The sequence below is a fragment of the Trichechus manatus genome, unplaced genomic scaffold, assembly GCF_000243295.1.
Source record: "Trichechus manatus latirostris isolate Lorelei unplaced genomic scaffold, TriManLat1.0 scaffold00211, whole genome shotgun sequence".
In the NCBI taxonomy this organism is placed as follows: domain Eukaryota; kingdom Metazoa; phylum Chordata; class Mammalia; order Sirenia; family Trichechidae; genus Trichechus; species Trichechus manatus.
The window spans coordinates 3,530,542-3,551,123 of record NW_004444147.1 but is presented as its reverse complement, the minus strand read 5'-3'; the positions used below and the strand labels follow the sequence as shown (position 1 = coordinate 3,551,123).

The 20,582-nt window shown below is 40.0% G+C and overlaps 1 protein-coding gene across 2 annotated transcripts in view; it reads right to left on the bottom strand.

The window, feature by feature from the left end:
- The window catches only part of RRAGD (Ras related GTP binding D), a 44,096-nt gene that overhangs the window by 14,867 nt on the left and 8,647 nt on the right, over positions 1-20,582 (bottom strand). The window contains exons 1-4 of one of the 2 annotated variants that reach the window (XM_023742490.1): positions 18,065-18,140; positions 9,711-10,006; positions 1,970-2,169; positions 608-722 (exon numbers count right to left, since the gene is read on the bottom strand). In XM_023742490.1, the coding sequence (XP_023598258.1) occupies positions 608-722; positions 1,970-2,169; positions 9,711-9,953 (558 nt within the window). In that variant the 5' untranslated portion in view covers positions 9,954-10,006; positions 18,065-18,140. Of the gene's footprint in view, positions 1-607; positions 723-1,969; positions 2,170-9,710; positions 10,007-18,064; positions 18,141-20,582 lie in introns of those variants that run through there. The other variant, XM_004388424.2, reaches the window with a different exon arrangement.

The following is a 20,582-nucleotide window of genomic DNA, read 5'->3' as shown; positions in this document are numbered from 1 at the left end:
GCAACTCTGCAGAGTCTGCCTGGAGCTGGCGGTTTGTAGGACTCATTCAGCACATTCTTCACGTGGTGTTTGTTAAGATATAAAAATATATTCAACAACTTATGTTCTATTGCCAAAATCAGGTCTTATGCTTTCTATCTCTGATAGGGCTCTATCAATACTGAATGATTGCCTACAACTTGAATAAACAGTCCAACTCTACCAGTGAAATACAGGAGTGAAAATTTAAAGGATGCAAAACAGTATCTATGAGCGCCTCTATGCTCATTGCACCGAAAGGTGTCAGAGGCATGCTGGGGCTGAGGCTTTGGCACAGGTTAGGCTGGTGGGCAGGCAGGAGGGGCGATCACCTCTGGGGAAGTGACAGGGCTGGGAGGCACAGCACATTCTACAGGGTGAAAGGGAAGTATAGGGAGAAAAGTCACTGTCTCTCAAAATATTTGCAAAATATAAGTTTGCAAATAAAATTAAAAAAATCAAGGGGCCATCTTCAAAAGTAACACTCAAGTGACTTTGAATTGCAGTAAGAACAAGCAGAAATAAGATTTCTTCACTCTTACAATGTCATTCTCAAATTCTGCAAAACATGGGCATATTATTTACTTACTGAAATAAAGATGTTTAGCAAATTCTCCAGGGTTGGGAGCTGTGGAATCAGTTTCTGGACTACTTTGCTAAATGCTTCAAATATTGAATGATCATAGATGCTTGTCAGATAAAAGCTGAAAGAGGAAACAGTATTTCATCACGTTTTACTTTTGACTGAGGACTAGATTGCTTAGGTTATGTTGTAACACCAGTAGCCTGCCTTCAGTATCTGCAGTTCTAACACACACATTCTATTCTAGCCTTCTTCAAATTAAAAATGACCTCCTTCAAAAAATGAGCAAGCCAACCCCGCCTCCTGCCCCCTTCAAAAACAAGAACTACGCCTATTTTTGCCTGTTGACTGACTGGATTAGAAAGCTGACAAATACAGCGGTATGTGCCCATACCAGCTTCCCTAGGTTCTGCAAGACAATCATCTTTACACACTCCTATTAGGTTGTCCAAGGAGCCCTTGTGGTGCAAAAGTTAAGCGCTCAGCTGCAAATTGCAAGGCTGGCAGTTCAAACTCGTGGGAGAAGAAAAGCCTGGCGATTTGCTTCTGTAAAGATTACAGACTAGAAAACCTTACGTGGCAGTTCTACTCTGTCATATGAGGTCACTATGAGTTGAAAATCGACTCAGCAGCATACAACAAGAAGCAACATTAGGTTGTCTAGTTAGTAGCTATCATATTAGTGATATTGAAACATCTAAATGTTTTCATTCTCCAATGTGCAAAATGAATGATGCATGTACCATTACACCAAAAATGATAGTGAAGTGGCTTTCCTCTGTGGATATTTCTATTTGAATTATTTTCAGAATACTCCTCTATTTATGATTATACCTGTTGCCATCGAGTCGATTCCAACTCATGAAGATGCCATGTGTCACAGAGTACAACCTCTCCATAGGGTTTTCTTGGCTATAATCTTTACAGCAACAGATCACAAGGCCTTTCTTCCAAGCCACCTCTGGGTGGGTTTGAACCGCCAACCGTTCAGTTAGTAGTGGAGCACAAACTGTTTGCGCCACCCAAGGAGCCATTTCTGATTATAGATACTATTATGTTTATCAAGAACTGAAAACTTCAACATCTATTAACTTCTTGGATTATGTCCACAGTTTTAGGTTGTATGTTTCGTATTTGGGGAGAGTCTTAGCTTTGACCACATGCTAAAACAAAAACACTACTTTTACCAAAGATTAGAATTAGCACATTCAAAGCTTGCTTTTCCCAAATCCTATCCCAATGTCTACAGTTCAAAACAGGGTAAACAGGTAAATGACTGCATATGCCAGGCCAGTCATGGTGGCTTTGGGCCCCAAATCTGCTTTTTTCTGTCTAATACTATGACCTCAGAGCAATTTCTGTTCTCACCTGAGGTGAATTTTTTCTAATCCAGCATCTGCAAGGTCATCATTTGCCCTCTGGTGAATATCTCTTTGGGTTTCAATTTTGTGGTCATCTGACAGCCCATCCACTTTATGAATAAACACTTCAAAGTTGATGTCGGTGTTCACTTTGTAGGCCCTGGTCACCGTGAGGTGGAGCCTGGCCAGGGCTTCCATGTAATCATCCTAGGAACAAAGATGCACCTTGTTAGAGCAGGCACCAGGAGAAGGGGTTTTGCTTCCTGAAGCCTTCTAAACTGCCTTCCATATACACTTAATCTCTGGAAACCACATGGGTACAATCCCAAAAATACTTTGCAAAGGCCCAAATAATTCTATGGTTTCACAGGATTCAAATCTGAAAACTTAAGATTTTCTAGTTAAAGAGAAGAAAAAGGCTAGCAAATGGCAGCTAGAGAAGGGAATGTAAATCATTCAGCCGCTGCAGAAAACAGTTTGGAGGTTCCTCAAAAAAGTTAAATTATCTTATGACCCAGCAATTCTGCTCCTAGATATACATCCAGAAAGAGGGAAAACTAGGTACTCAAACATATATGTGTACATATATGGTTATAGAAGCACTATTCACAATAGCTAAAAGGTGGAAACCCCCCAAATGTCCATTAACTGATGAATGGATAAACAAAATGTGGCATACACATACAGTGGATTACGCAGCCATAAAAAGAATAAAGTACTGATACATGCTACAACATGGATAAACCTCAAAAACATTGTAAGTGAAAGAAATCAGACACATTACAAAAACAAACATTGTACAACTCCATTTATATGTAATGTCCAGAATAAGCCAATTCATAGAGACAGAATGCAGACTGGTGGTTGCCAGGGGTTGAGGGGAGGAGAGATGGGGAGAAACTGCTTAACGGGCATGGGGTTTTATTGTATGGTGATGGAAGTGTTTTGGATGTGAATGCACTAAATATCACTGAATTGTTCACTTTAAATTGGCTAATTTTAAGTTATGTGAATTTCACCTCAACAATTTTTTTAAAAATTAAAAAATAATATAGCTGTAGGCAGTTGTGATTTATGTTGGTGATAGTCATAAGGACCAGAGTTACAGGTGTCTACGTAGCTTGTCAATAATTAGGAATTGTTGGTAACTGGGATTCATGAAGAAAAACTGACCCACAACACCTAGGACCTCCCTGGGACCATTCTTCCCAGCTTTCCAAGACTCTTGGTGAACTGAGATGAACAATAAGAGACGAAGACATGATACGGGTCACTGGGCAGACAGGGAAGGAGCCAGCAGGAGAAATTTTGAGAATCACTGGTCTAAAGCAGAGGTCAGCAAACCATGGCCCACTGGCCAAACTTGATCCACTGCCCATTTTTTGCAGATAGTTTTACTGGAACACAGTACACTCACATTTGATTATGTACTGTCTATCGCTGCTTTCATGCTACAACAGCAGAGCTGAGTAGTTATCCTCTGTGGAAACTCCTCAGAGATAGTAGTGTGCAAAGCCTGAAATATTTACTATCTGGCCCTTTACAGAAAAATGTTGCCAACCCCTGGTCCAAAGTAATTGCCCCAAATTACACAATGCAACTTTTTTCTTCTTCCTACATATGACGTGAGTTAGAATCGACTCAGCGGCACCCAACAACATATGATACTCAACACCTACATAATAACAGAACAAACATCTATATATCCATCTTTCAGTCTAAGAAATAAAACAGTAGACACTGAAGCCCAGTGCTTCCCCCCGTTCTTCCCGCCCACACCATCCCTCTATCCCCTGCTCTCCAGAAGCAACCACTATCCTGAGTTTAGTATTTATTCCCACTCATCTCTTCATACATTTAATACATACATACATATCCCTAAGTAACATACAGAATTCATTCACATCATTTTAAAATTTACAGGAAAATCAAGCTGCCCCAAATCAATGTTATAATTTGCCTTTTTCACTAAACATCATGTCAGCGAGATTCACCTATGATAAAATACATAACTCCAGTGCATACTTACTTTCTGCTCTACCAGTTATGTATGAGTATAGACAATGATAATGTGGACAGTCTCATGCATACTTGTTTGTCCCTGTTTGTGAGTTTTCTAGGGTTTGCCCTGAGGGCAGTATTTGCTGGGTCCAGGGCTTCCAACCCCTGCTGAGAATTTGCATTTCTAACAAGTTCCCAGATGATACCAATGCTGCTAGTTAGGGACCAGTTCTAAGAACCACTAGTAAAACAGTGGTTCTCAAAATTTATTATCCACAAGAATCTTCAGGGATCTTGCTAAAATGTAGATTCTGATTCAGTATATCTGGGGTGGAAATGCAAATTCTCCGCAGGGGTTTGAACTGCAACAAGCCTTGGCTGGGTCATGGATATACATACCTTCAACTTGAATACATAGTGTTACAGAGTGCCCCACGTCCAGACACCTGCACCAGTATAGGGTGTTACCAGATCTCTTGATTTTTATCAGTTTGAAGGGTGTGAACAGGTTTTGTTTTTATAGCCAAAAAAACAAACTTATAAGAGAGAAGTTAAAGGACTTTTCATCACCCATTATGACTCTGTGGTTAGGTGCCATCAAGTTGATTTTTGACTCATGGTGACCCTATGTGATAGAGAAAAACTGCCCCAAAGGGATTTCTAGGCTGTAATCTTTACGGAAAGGAGCCCTGGTGGTGCAGTGATTAAAGTACTTGGCTGCTAACCAAAAGGTTGGTGTCTCAAACTCACCAGCCCCTTCTCGGGAGAAAGATGTAGCAGTCTGCTTCCATAAAGATGTGCAGCCTTGGAAACCCTATGGGGCGGTTCCACTCTGCCCTATAGGGTCGCTATCAGTCAGAATCGACTCGAGAGCAGTGGGTTTGGTTTTTATCTTTACAGAAGGAGCCCTGGTGGCACCCAGTAGCTCCGCAGGAGAAAGAACCGGCGATCTGCTCCCACACAGACTACAGCCTAGGAAACTCTATAGGGCAGTTCTACTCTCCTATAGGGTCACTGAGTTGGAATCGACTTAACAGCACTCAACAGCAACAACAGTCTTTACAGGAGCAGATCACCAAGGCTTTCTCCCGCGGAGCTGCTAGGTGGGTTGGAACTGCCAACCTTTCGGTTACCAGCAGAGCACTTAACCACTGTGCCACCAGGGCTCCTATTATGACTTTAAACCTGAACAAATACTGAAAGCCAATATAACAGGGTTTTTTTTTTTTTTGCATTCAAACTAAACAAAAACTTATGCCTAGTCTCTAGACAAATCAAAATATTAAAGATACTAACAGAAAAATATGGAGACGAAAAACAGCAAATGCAGTCCTTCTCATCTCTCACACTCTGTAGAGTGGTTTACGATCAAAGGTAAATACTGGACACAGAGGTCAGCAGATTAAGCATTTTAGAAGTAAAAATTCTAGATTAATGATTTGCAGCACTTTTTTAACACCTTAAACTATCTCAAACAAAAGCTACCGTATGCTTCCGCATATATGAAATCCTAGAAAAGGCAAACTATAGTGACAGAAAGCAGATCAGTGGTTGCTTGGGAATGGCGGTTGGGTGGCTGTCTTGGAAACAGCACCAGGGGACTGTCTAGAGTGGTAGAAATATCCTATATCTTGACTGTGGGGGTGGTTACATGGTGTACACACATCAAAACTCATTGAACTGTGCATCGAAATGGGTACATTTTACTGTATGTAAATTATACTTAAAAAACAAACTTATTATTGCTTATGTCTTTAACTGAAGAAGGGAGTTCAGGGGGCATGTCTGTGAGCAAAACAAGCCAATGTGAACACAGCACCATAATCTCAAACAATTAGAAACTGCTTCTCTAACCTTCCTTGCCAAGCATATAAAATCACCCCCATGGTCTGAATATCAACTGTCATGGATTGAATTGTGTCCCCCAAAAATATATGCATCAATTTGGCTAGGCCATGCTTCCCAGTATTGCGTGATTATCCACCGTTTTGTCATCTGATATGATTTTCCTATGTGTTCTAAATTCTATCTCTATGATGTTAATGAGATTAGTGGCAGTTATGTTAAAGAGGCAGGGCTCAATCTACAAGATTAAATTGTGTCTTAAGCCTATCTCTTTTGAGGTACAAAAGAGAGAAGCGAGCAGAGAGACATGGGGACTTCACACCAAGAAAGCAACTCCGGGAGCAGAGCCCGTTCTTCGGACCTGGGGTTCCTGCATGGAGAAGCTCCTCAACCAGGGAAGATTGATGACAAGGACCTTCCCCCAGAGCCAACAGAGACCGAAAGCCTTCTCCTGGAGCTGGCGCCCTGAATTCGGATTCTAGCCTATTAGACTGTGAGAGAATAAACTTGTTTGTTAAAGCTATCCATTTGTGGTATTTTTCTTGTAGCAGCACTAGATGACTAATACACTAACGACCTGATGAAAAGGTACATAGCTACAAGGACTCAAAAATGACATTAAAAGAAGAAGGGAAAAAAGGAATACTTGGTTTATTAGAGTAGAGGCATTGGAGATGATGTTCCCCATTTTGAAATGTCTGTATTTATTATCTTCTAGGAAAATAAAGACAGAGGGAAAAAATACTGCCTAGGGTTTACTTCAATATTAGATATAGGAATTACTGGAAGGTCACAATCACTGACACAGGCCAAACTCTCTTTTGGATCCAAAGGCATATGTGGAATGGCTTCGGGGGTGGAGGTGGCCCTGGAGACTGTGGGGGCATCAGGTCCCACGTTTCGCTCAAGGGAAATCACTCTGGATGCACTTTCATTCTCTCTGCTTTCACAACATTCTGTGAGGACACATTTTCTCGTTGGTGATATATTTATCTGGCAATCCTGTGATTATGAAGAATTCACAAGCAGAAAATAAAAATATGAGGTGTCACACCAACAGAGCACTGCTTAGAAATAAAGGGAATGTCACTAAAGTGCCGCCTAGACACTTTCCTATGGTTTGATTTTTTTTTTAGTGCTTGTAATCACGTCACACAGATTCCTGCAAAGGAGATTTTTAAGTTTCAAATAAAAAAATATATTAGATAGGTTCTGAAACTGCTTATTGAGTTATTTTTTACTTTTGATAAATGACAGATCTCAACAATGTTTTTCCTAGACTTTTTTTTTTAAGAACGTAGCTTAAAAAGAGGAATTTCTCAGACCTTTCTTATGCCTTATAGCTTAAAAAACAAAACACATTTACCAACCCAAACTGAAAGTCTGCTTTTCATGTTCAGGTAAAATTAAAACCAAATTACAGCTACAATTTTAAAACACGCAAGTGTGCCTATTTTAGCCACATTAGAGCCATTTTACAAACCCTTGAGATAGATCTGCAATGGAAATTTGAATTCCATAAATGTAAACTGCTACAGAAGCACAGCATGGTATTTAGGTGAATACTAAGCCACTGTCTTGAAATGATGAATAATCTGGTTGGAATCTACTTACCCATGGGTAGGACTGCTATTGCTTACCTAGCTCAACTATACAAACAGGCAGTGTGACTTGGGGAGGAAAATGGAGCTTGGGAGAGACAGATGAGTGGGACATCCCAGAGCTCCCCTGTGGGAGCGCACACACCCCAGCTGCTCCCCTCAGGCTCCAAGCTCCCTAACTTATTGGGCTGGCAGACATGAGGCAGGAAGACAGGGATACTGCCAAGGCCACAGATGGGCCAGAAAACAGGTCAGTACAACTGGGACGACCAGGAACACAGCTACTGACAGCAGACCTTGGACCTGAAGCAGGTCCCTGCAAACACGTACAACACACGCATTTCTGGATGGGCCACAGTAGGAGAGTGAACTGCTTGCTGTGGAGCACCAGGAGAAGACTGCATAGATCAGGCATCTGGTTTAAAGTCTCCCCAGCACTCAGCAAAGAAGAAAGAATCTCTTTTAACCACATGGTCCCACAGCACACAGGAAGTACATGTGCAGTCACTTGGAACTGAAAGGCTTGGTATAAAGTTTCATAATTATATGAAACAGGCACCTAGCCCCCTGAATAATTTATTATCCACTCAGGCATACACAGTCTTCTCAGAGAATGGTTTTCCAAAAGTGGGTTCAGAACCATTATCACTAATAGTCTCCATCACCCCTTTGTCTGTAACACCACTGGTGCTCATGGAAGATCTCTGAGTGTAGCTGAGGCAATGCCTGTCAGCAGCTGGCCAATCGGTCCAGTTTCCAGGAAATGCCCTGACCTTCAGAGTGAGTTTGGTGCATACCTGTTTGACCTGTTGTTGCCTTTTATTCCTCACAGCTGGGTGTGCCTTCAGGCTGAGGCACGCATGACAGACAGACTCCTTCCAAGAGTACATAGGCACAGAGAGGTTTAAGAGCACCAATATCCCAATCTTGCTTCATGTAAACCAGTTGCCATTGAGCTGATTCTGACTCATGGCAGTCCCATGTGTGTCAGAGTAGAACTGTGCTCCAAAGGGTTTTCAATGGCAGATTTTTCAGAAGTAGATCACCGGGCCTTTATTCCGAAGTACCTCTGGGTGGACTCAAAACTCCAACCTTTCGGTTTACAGCCGAGTGAGTTGACCTTTGCACCACCCAGACTTCCTGCTACGGCGTATTCTTTCCTAAAACTGATCTGTTAGAGACTCACCACCTGTGGTCCTGCAGTTTCCCTTTCCCACCTCCCCTTCACACTTTATAGGACAAAGGGACACTCCTCAGCCAACTGCAATCTTACTCCGAGTAAAAAAAAAACCCCATGTGCCCGAGACAATTCGGAAAGCTGGACTGAGTACTGATAAAGTGAATCACTCTAATGACTGGGTAATAGGCTCTCTGCAAGACAAACCAAAAAACCCATTGCCCATTGCCGTCGAGGGTTTCCATCGAGGGTTTCCAAGGCTGTAATCCTTACGGAAGCAGACTGCCACATCTTTCTCCCAATGAGCAGCTGGTAGGTCTGAACCGCCGAAGTTAGCAGCTGAGCACTTAATCACTGTGCCACCAGGGCTCCTTCTGTTGCAAAGAAGCTATGATCTTTTATAGATGTTTTCCAGGCTATCAGAGGAGAGCTGACACATATTTGCTGTCATTGGTCGGGGTGATCCCCTCCATCCTGAGAAGTTTCCTATGTCTATGATTTGCTGAGATATACATAGCTCCCTAAGGGTTACTTATGGAGCCCTGGTGGCTCAGTGGTTAAGAGCTCAGCTGCTAACCAAAAAGGCAGCAGTTCGAATCAACCAGCTACTCCTTGGAAATCCTATGGGGCAGTTCTACTCTATCCTATGGGGTCGCTATGAGTTGGAATCGACACAACGGCAACAGGTTTGGTTCTGGTTTGGTAAGTGTCAGTTAAGGAGCCCTGGTTGCAATGGTTAAGGGCTCAGATGCTAACTGAAGGGTCGATGGTTCAAACCCACCCAGCAGCTCCACAGGAGGAAAGACCTGGTGATCTGCTTCCGTAAAGATTACAGCCTTGGAAACCCTATGGGGAAGTTCCACTCTGTCATACAGAGTCTCTATGAGTCAGAATCGAATTGATGCACGTAACAACAAGGATCAGCTGCTGTTCAGGGCCGGATAAAGCCTTTTCTTCTTACCGAAGTCTGACAGCCCTGGCTGAGAAACACTTGTTTGGCAGAAAGGCCTGTTCTAGATTTAAAAAACCAAACCAAAACAAAACCATCACAAATGAACTTGCTTTAACACACAGGGCTGCCTGTATGAGTGGTTGCTGGTACTCCCTGAGCCTCTGAGCTTTACCTGGGAGTCAATGACAAATATCAGTGCTCCTGTTCCCCTGAAGATCATCTCGTAGTCAAATGTAGGGTCAAAAAAGTCAATCTGCCCTGGGAAGTCCCAAATCTGAAAATTCACAAAGGAGCTGTTGGAAACATCTTCCCGGCATATCTTGTTAGTGCTCTCCAAGAACAGGGTTTCGTTGGGAGACATTTTGTGAAAGACAACTTTCTGAATAGACGACTTGCCACTTCTCCTCAGGCCCATGAGCAGGATTCTCGGCTTCACCTCAGTGCTGAAGGGATCGCTGAAGTCCAGAACTGGAGAAACCACAAAACAAGAATGAGGGTGAGACACTTTCACAGCGGTTAATTAGAGGAGTTTCACTTCCACCTCAAATGTGATTTATGATTCACAGTCGACACTATTCTTCCAAATACAGAGAGTGTTAACTCGATCACCACCCTATTCATTTAGGGACAGTTTTTGCTAAGTGCAAAACACGGAAAAATGCTGTTTCACTACTGTTCATACCATCCTAGAGGGCAAGAAAAACTGTCATTTCATATCACAAGCAGAAAATCTGGCATGTAAGGAAGAGAGATTCCCTGGAGCAGACTGTTGGTGGAAGAGACTCCAGGGTTTACTTTTCCGGAGCAAAGTCCTTCTCTGCCTTGATTGTCAGTCTCGAGGTACTTACTAAAAAGAACTTTGTTTATTCGAGTTATGCTCTCAGTTACCATGGCCTGGCTAGTGCTCGCACATGCCACAAATGCCTGAAAATGGGCATGTACTAGATGCCGCACCCTCACACTGTGTTAGAGGGCAGATGTAGATTTTGTGAGAAGTAGACCTCTCCCAGGTTCACACTGGCTCTAGGCTTATGCTGTCCAGTAAGGGAAACAGTAGCCATACGTGGTTATTTATACCTAAATTAATAAAAATTGAAACTTAAAATTCAGTTCCTCAGTCACTTCAGTTGCTCTGTCACAGTAGCCACGTTGCAAGTGCTCAATAGCCACGTGTGGCTACTGGCTGCTGTGTACTAGACAGCACAGATACAGAACACTGCCATCATCACAGACAGCTCTATACGTCAGTGCTGCTGTAGACCCCGGTAACAGACATTCAATCTAAAAATCCTTTGTCAAGGATCCTAGAAGGATTAGGCATAACTGAATAAAAGTAGGAATTAATATAAGGGCTCAAATCACTGTAAGGCTCTCTTTTCCTTATTCTTGAAACCTATAGGTTAGTTCCACAATGTTCTTTGGTCCTAGACAAACACTTAATTCCTGAGCAGGCTTCCTACTTGGTTAAGGGTAGAAATGTTAGGGCTCTGAAGTGAGCAAGAGCCAAGGTTTGAGTGGTGAGACCTTGGACAAGATACTTAGCTTCTGAGACTCGGTTTCAACATCTGTAAAACAGAGTTGACAATAATAATAAATATTTCATAAGGTTAAAGTGACAATTAAATGAGATCAAATATCCAAATAATTATTAAAAATAAGACCCATTCAACAAATGGTGCTGGGACAACTGGATATTCACACTGGAAAGAATGAAGTTGGACTGCTACCTCACATCATACACAAGAAATAACTTAAAATGGATCAAAGACCTAACTGTAAGAGCTAAAACTATAAAACTCTTAGGAAAAAACATAGGTATAAATCTTTGTGACCTTGGATTAGGCAACAGTTTCTTAGATATGACACCAAAAGCACAAGCAAGCAAAGTAGGGAGGGACAGATAAATGGACTTCATCAAGGAAGTGAAAATACAGCCCACAAAATAGGAAATATATTTGCAAATAATATATCTGATAAGGGTCTAGTGTCCAGAATACATAAAGAACTTTTACAACTCAATAACAAAAAAAGCCAATTCAAAAATGGGAAAAAGACTTGAATAGCTATTTCTCCAAAGAATACATACAAATGATCAATACACTCACGAAAAGATGTTCAACATCATTAGTCTTAAGGAAAATCACAATGAAATATACGAGTTTACATCCACTAAGATGGCTATTAGAAAAAAGACAGACAACAACAACTATTATTGAGAATATGGAGAAACTGGAACATTTATATATTGCTGGTGGGAATGTAAAATGGTACAGCCACTTTGGAAAACAGTTTGGCAGTTCCTCAAAATGTTAACCACAGAGTTACAATATATCCCAGTAATTCCACTCCTAGGTAAATACACAAGAGAACTGAAATCACATGTCTACACAAAAACTTGTACATAGTGGGGGATGTTCACAGCAGCATTATGCATAATAGTCAAAAAGTGGAAACAATCCAAATGTCCATCAACTGAAGAATGAATAAACAAGATGTGGTCTATCCATACAATAAAATATTAGTCATAAAAAGAAATGAGGCAATGATCTATCCTACAACACAGATGAACCTTGAAAACATTACTCTAAGCGAAAGAAGCCAGGTACAAAAGGCCATGTATTATGATTCCATTTAAATAAAACATTCAGAATAGGCAAGTCCATAGAGACAGAGAGTAGACTAGTGGTTGTTTAGGGCTGGGGGTACCAGGGGATAAGGAGTGAAAGCTAATGGGTAAGTGGTATCTTTGGGGTGACAAAAATTATCTGAAATGGTGATGATTTCACAAATATACTGAAAACTGTACACTTTGAAAAAGTGAATATTATGGTATGTAAAATATATCTCCAAAAAAAAAAAAAAAAAAAAAAGATTCATGACTGGCAAAACAAAAAGACCCAGTATGAAATGTGAAGAAATATCGAGAGAAGAAACCAACTTTTTAAGAAAAAAGGCAAAATGCAGGCAAATATAGAGGTATACATACATCTTTTTCTAAATGTATTTTTTGTTTCCTTCTGAACTATACCTCATTTTGTCTTTCTAACTCCCTGGTCACAGTTTAAGCCTAATCTAATAGAGACTGGAAAATAATCTTTTATTTCCCTGTTTTACTACCGATTTTTTTAAAACTCTACAATTTTCTAGAACACATTAGTAATTGATAATATCTTACTAAATTTAATTTGGTACGTATAATATTTTGATGTTTGCATTTGCGATAGGTATAGGTAAACACACAAATTTTAAGTAAAACAATGACTGACAAAAGAAAAAATAAGCAGGTACAGATGTGCACAGATACTATTTCACTATAAGCAATACCTAACTCCCACCATACCAACACACACTTTTCTAGTTCAACGTAACCAATTCATTAAATTGCTGATAATATACTATATAAGCAGTAATGTGGAAGTAAGTCACCCCACAAGGTCACTAGCTTTTCCCCTTCTTCATCAGTGATTATATATGCTACCCACTCACAGTATTGCCATTACAAGTTAATCCTAGCAAAAGCAGAACATGAATTAAAAAAAAAAACAAGACTTCCAGTTTCAAAATATCAGAATGGTAACATGTTACAGTCTTCCCCTCCCATACTAAATCCCTAAAAATAATAGAAAAGATAAACAATAAACAAATGGATAGCTGAGCCTGAAACAAAACAGTGAACTAAAAGTTGACAACTCAGAAATCCCTAGAAAACAGATCAGATTAAAGAGCGAAGTGGCAACTTTGACTGTGAATGGTAGAGTTCTGCTACAGAAGGTAAAACTTCACAGCATGAAGACAAGGAACAGGGTCATTATTTGGAGAATCAAAGTAAGAAGAGACAAGCAGACAAATTCTGTGCACAACTGCCACACTTGCCCGCTACCACTCTCTCCACACACAAACACACACTAGAATATACACCTCCATGGGGGAGCAGTAGTTCCCCAGGGGCTAGAAACGCCCAGGAGGAACAGAAGACACCCACACTACTGCCCTCAAAGTACTCTCACTTTCCCTAACTCTTAACTAAAACAGTGGAATGCAACAGGTGGAAACAGCACTGGCCACCTTCCATTATCTGCCAAACATCTGAGGAAATGCAAGATTATGATAAAAAACTACAAACTCAACAAATGGAAGAATTTATACCTGAAAAAACAGAGTTCATGAAAATATGAACAAAAATTTCAGATTAAGTATAATCCAAATACTCGAAGAGAAAATACGGCATTCACAAAACAAGAACAGACAGTTTCGGAACAGGAGCAGTCATAGAAAAGAAAAAGAAAGGGCCACTTATAGTTCTTGGAAACAAATATAATTTCTTATTTAAAAAAAGATATATGGATTGAAAAGCAGAATAAACACAGATGAAGAGGAAAATAGTGAACTGGAAAACCAAATTCTCTCAGAATGCAGTACAATGGAATAAAACAATGGAGAGTCTGAAATAAAAGTTAATGAGACATTGTGAATAAGATCCAGAAGTTCCATCATCCAGCCAAAGAAGATCCAAAAGGAGAGAATACAGATAATGGGAGGTGGATAATATTTAAAGAAATAAGTAAGCACTACCCAATCTAGAGAAAGATAAAATTCAAACTGACCCACAAAGTAAAGAGGAGAAATTTACACAACATCAAGCCCATACCTAGACAAATCATAGTGAAAGTTCAAGACATCAAATAATAATAAAATCCTTAAAACTATCAGAAGGGGGAAAATGATTACCTACAAAGGAATCAGAAAGACATCAGACTCATCATCAGCAACATGGGATACAAGAAGAGACTGGAACCATATCTTCAAAGGACTGAAGGAAAACAGCTTTAAACTCAGATTTACATATCCAGTCATATTATTTTTCAAATGTACAGGTGAGATAAAGAGATTTTCAGATACAGAAAGTTTACTGCCCACTTAATCTGTTTGAAAGAATTACTCAAAATTGTACTCTGGAAGAAGAAAAATCACATCCAAAAGGTAATGTTATGCAATAAGCAATGGAAAACAAAGAAATGCTATAGTGAAATCTATTAATTTTAAATAAGAACTGATTTTTAAATTTTTAATAAAAATTGGGGATTATAATTCCAATGTCAACATAAGAGGTAGGAGAGAAGAAAATAAAAGTTAAGTAAAAGAATGCTAAGTAAGGGTTCTTCTTAGAAAAACTTTTTTTTTTTTAAATTTAAGATTACCATTTCAAACCAACAGAGAATATAAATAAATATACAAAAATGCATTAGAAATGGGTTGAGAAGGATACAGAGCAGTCAGATAATAACTGCCTGGATCAGGAAAGGATTTTGGAAGATAACTAAAGGGGATTTTAGTATTAATTTTAAAAAGGAAAATATGCACATACATATATGATTAAAATTAGTTTTGAAAAGGAAAGAAATTTTTTAAAAAAATATAAGGAGTCATGACGGACACAGAGTGGAGGATCAAAAGACAACTGACACGCTATTTTATGGTTTAATTTACAAAGCTTTTAAAGTAACTTTCAAAGATGCACAATCCATTTAAATTTACACTGTTTTAAAATTAGTGTCCAAAGATGCACAATCTCACTGAAAATCTCTGATACTTCCTTTAGACTTTATATGCCAAACACAAGTTTCAAAATATTAAATACTCCTTAAATTGTGATTTCAACCCCATATATTCCCCTTAAATGGTTGTCTCAAGCAAGGTTTCTGTTTCATCCATACAATAAATATATTGGCTGATGTGCCTAAAATAGTTGCTTGGTAAATGTTGGCTGGACAAAAAGATATGCAAAATATGGTTCCTATCTTGGAAAACTTAAAATCTAGTCTAAATAATGTGCTACTGGCATAAAGGTAGACAAACAAATAAATGGAATGGACTAGGGAGTCCAGAAATATAGACTCCCACATATGTGAATAATTAATTTTCTGCAAAGATGCAAAGCCAATTCCATGAATCTTTACATCAAATGGCTCTGGAAAAACTGAACATCCATATCCAAAAAAAAAAGAATTTCAATCCCGACCTTGTACCATACTCAAAATAGGTCACAGGACTAACTATAAAAACTAAAACTATGAAAATCCTAGAAGAAAATATTTGTCACCTTGGATTAAGCAAAGGTTTCTTAGACACAACATTCCCCCGCAAAAAAAAAATTGTTAGACTTCATTAAAATTAAAAAAAAAATTTCTGCTCTCCAAATGATACTGTTAACAAAAAAATACAAGTCACAGACTGAAATAAAATATTTCCAAATCATGTCTAATAAAGGAGTTGTATTCAAAACATGTAAAGAACTCTCAAAACCCATTAATAAGAATACAAACAACCCATTTTTAAAAATGGACAAAAGATTTGAATAGACAACTCACCAAAAATTTATGGATGGTAAATAAGCACGTGAAAAGATGCCCAATACATCATTAGTCATTAAGGAAATGAAAATTAAAACCACAATGAGATACTATTACACATCTCCTGTTGTTGTTTAGTTACTGTGTAGTCAATTCAGACTCATGGTGACCAGGTGTGCAGAGTAGAACTGTTTCACAGGGGTTTCAAGGCCGTGACCTTTCAGAAGCAGATCCCTAGGCCTGTCTTCTGAGGTGCCCGTAGGTGGGTTTGAACTACCAACCTGTTGATTAGTAGTCCAGTGCTTAACCATTTGCACCACCCAGGGACTCCACATACCTACTAAAATCCAAAAAAGAAAAAAACCAAACCTGTTGCCATTGAGTCAATTCCAACTCACAGCAACCCTATAGGACAGAGTAGAACTGCCCCATAGGGTTTCCAAGGAGCAGGTGGTGGATTCAAACAGCCAACCTTTTGGTTAGCAGCTGAGCTCTTAACCACTGTGCCACCAGGACTCCGCATACCTACTAGGATACCTAAAATTAAAAGATAAACAGTAAACAAGTTTTGGTTAGGTTGTGGAAGTACTACAACTCATATGCTGCTAGTGGAAATATAAAATTTTCAACTTTGGAAAATAGTCTGATGGTTTCTTAGAAGTTAACATACTATCCAGCTATTCCACATTTAGGTATTTACCCAAGAGAAATGAAAGCATATGCCCATATAAAGACATGTACACAAAGGTTCACAACAGCTTTATTTGTAATAGTGAAAAACTGCAAACAACCCATATGTCCATTAACAAGTGAACGTATAAACAGATTTGGGGGCATCTCAGCAGTAAAAAGAAATAAATTATTGATATATACGACATGGATGAATCTCAAAATAATTATGCTGAGTGAATGAAGCCAATCAAAAAGTACATACTGTATGATCCCATTTACATAAGATTCTAAAAAATGTAAACTAATCTATAGTAACATCAAATCAGTGGTTATTTTGGGACTGGAAAGGATGGGAAGGGACTACTAAGGGGTATAAGGAAACTATTACAAATAAAGCTGTTGTGAACCTTTGCATGGGCATGTTATCTAGATTGTCGTGATAGTGTCATGGTGTGTACATATGTCAAAGTTTTCAAAGATGTGCAATTTATTTTATGTCAATTATATCTCAAAAAGATCAGTGCAAAGTAGGGGAGATATGCTTGTGAGCTGGGGAGCGGGGAACTCAGTGGATTACATACACTATGAATGTAGACCTGAAGGAAGGCAGGATTTGGATGGAGTACGAGGAGGAGGGGGCAGGAGATCCTCCAGGAATTGTTGTTGTTAGCTGTAGTGGAGTCAGCCCCTGGCTCACAGCAACACCATGTGCAATGAACGAAACTCTGCCCAGTCCTGCACCATCTTCGTGATAGGTTGCAGATCTGACTGTTATGATCCATAGGGTTTTCACTGACTGATTTTTGGAAGCAGACTGCTAGGCCTTTGTTTCTAGTCCATCTTAGTATGAAGCTCCACTGAAATCTGTTCAGCATCGTAACAATATGCAAGCCTCCACCGACAGAGAGGCTTTGGCTGTACATGAGGTACGTTGGCCAGGAAATGAAGCTAAGTCCCTTGATGAGAATTCTATCAGGTAAGCAAAGGCATATTGCCTTGCATGGAACAGTAAAACATGCATCCAATGCAAACTCATGGTAACCCTGTATGAAAGTGCCTACCATCTGCTAAGCTCTGTGCTAGGCACTCTACACACTTCATTCCTTTCATAATCCTTCAAGAATAGATATTATTATCCTTATTGCACAAGAAAAAAAAAAAAAAACTCAGGCTCAGAAAGTTCAGAAACATTCAAACTAAAAGTTGGCCCGTCCAAAGTCTAACCATGCTCTTTCTGATGTGCAACATTGCCTCCAATTAATAAAAGTAAAGCCCCATATTAAATTATGTACAAGCACAAAAATATTTAAGTGTTTATAAACATCTTTCTTCCCGGTTTATACCACAAGATGTTGCAGTAGATTTTAACTTATCTTCAACAGAGTCTACAAGTCTCTGCGTGGTATGATCATGCACCCTGGTGCACTGCAGAGGTCTGGGTCACCTGGGAGGTGATGAAGACCGCAATGAAAAGGGGTGGGAGTAGATATATGTGTTTACGTACACAGAGTGTGGAGAGTAGCGAAATGGGCATACAGCTGTGCTGGCTGACAGCTGCAAGGATTTCCTCTTCCCTGCCAAATTCACACACGGGCCAGAGGAGCAACAGCACCATCATCTCTGCTGAGACCACCTAAACTGAAGCAGATGCATTTTACTGCATTCAGCTGGGATGTACTGGAAACATACTGTGTGCAGGAACTGTGCTGGACATTGCCACAAACTTTATCCATCCGTTGAGTTGAGGCAGGTACAAACCTGAGGAATCTGGAAGAAGGAACCAGCCCAAGGTCAAATGGCTGGTATGTGGAGTCCTCACCCAGGGCTCTAGCCACCAATCAGCTGTCTGTTTGGCACATAAAATGCTAAATTTTATGATTTGCATATCTCATGAATTAAAATGCACATGGACCTTCCCCTTGGGGTTTTCTACAAAGCAGGGCTTCTAACTGGTTTGATCTGGTTTGAACCCTGGCTGAAAACGTGCATTTCTAAACAGGTTCCCAGCTGAGAATCTGCATTTCCACCTGAGATATACTGAATCAGAATCTACAATTTAACAAAATCCCCAGGTGATTCTTATGTATAAATTCCTGGGAACTTAGAAATGCACATTCTCAGTAGGGATTCGAACTGGAGGAACCAGTGGAAGCCCTGCTACAAGTAGCTTCATTCCAGCTAGGCTCTTCAAATATTCTACATCTGATGTTACTACCAAATTATAAGTCAGAGCAAACTAGTGATCATAAAATCAATTTAGTGGGCATTGAACAGCAACAGCATTAAACAACAACAACAATAGCAAAAGAAATAGAAAAGACCAGAAAACATCAAAGTGCATCATGCATAATAAGAGTAAATATTGCTTAGTGGAACTCTTTTAGGTTTACATCTATGTATGTGTGTGCTGGGCCACAAGGTAAAATGTGTTTGTTAGACCACAGTCAAAAAGTTTTATAAGCCACTGCTGTAAATCAGGAGAGGTTTCATACATTAAAAAGGGACAAAAATCCCCACTCTAACCCTCTCCCCTCCTGTCTTAGTTATCTAGTGCAGCTAAACAAATACACACGAGTGGCCTTAACAAACAAATATATTTTCTCACAGTTTAAAACAAAAAACCAAGCCCGTTGCTGTCCTGACACATAGCGACCCTATACTTTAGGAGGCTAGAATTCCAAATTCAGAGCACCAGTTCTAGGGGAAAGCTTTCTCTCTGCTGGCTCTGGAAAAAGATCCTGGTCTCCTCAGCTTCAGCCTCCTAGTTTTTTGGAGATCTCCATGTGTCTTGGCATCTATCTTACCCCCTCTCTCTTCCTGCTAGTTTGTTTAATCTCTTTATATCTCAAAAGAGATTGACTCAGGATATACCCTACACTAATCCTGCCTCATTAACATAACAAAGACAACTCATTCCCAAATGGGATTATAACCACAGGCATACAGGTTAGGATTTACAATACTTATTTTGGGGGGACATAAATCAATCCATATGACCACCCTTCCCTCAAGTATATCAGCTTCTGGAACCCCAGAGAGAGCAAATCTGAGTTTCCCAACGGGTCCCACTCCACTCAGGGAACAGTAGCTGCAGGGAATTCATATGTATCGGGAAACGGAACAGTCAACCTCCTGGACTTCTGGGGAAGGCTGGACTTGCTCCACTCTCTCAGGTTTAATAAGAGCAATCTGAGAAATGTGACAGTGTGAAAGAGAATGAAGAATGTTACGGTAAAACCTGCAAAAGATGGAAAATGTAAGGCAGAAACCTGTCAGAGAAGGAAAATGCAAGTATTTTCCACTAAAACGGGCGGAAAACTTGGAAGACCAGGAAAAACAAGACAGTCTCATCAAGTTCCAGCTCACACAGGTTTCACTGTAGTTGCTTTGAAAGGGGTGATAAAAGGGCTAGTATTTTAAAAATAGGAAGTCAGAAACTAACTACAGGAGGACTTGGAAGAGAGATGTAGCCAGAGAGGGCTCTTTAAAAGTGCTAAGGGGGGTTTGGAGGAAGTGGCTGGAGTGAGGTGAAATTGGCAAGAGGACAGTTTGTTCTCATTTCATAAAGGTTTCCCAAATGCCTGCCAAGTGTTAGGCAGGGCTGAGCCAGGGGTTGCAGATACAAAGAAAAAAGATTCATCCCCTAGCAACTGGAGAGGAAAATAGACAAGAAAAGCTGACAATCACAATGCACTGCTATCATGCCAAGGGCTCCCAGAGAGGGCTCCCTGGAGAAGTAACATCTGAGACTTCAAGAGGAGGAGGCATAAAAGAGATGAATGAGAGGAAAGGTGGTTCCAGGAAGAGCTGGGCAAATTGAGGGAACTGGAGTCTAGGGAATATAGTTTATAGGCAAGAAGAGGCTACACACTGTCCAGTGGCTTCCCACAGCAATGAGAATAAAATCCAAACGTTTTCCTCCTCCAAAGGCCCTACATGGGCTGTACCACCCCTCTACATACACACACACACACACACACACACACACACAACACACACACACACACACACACACACACACA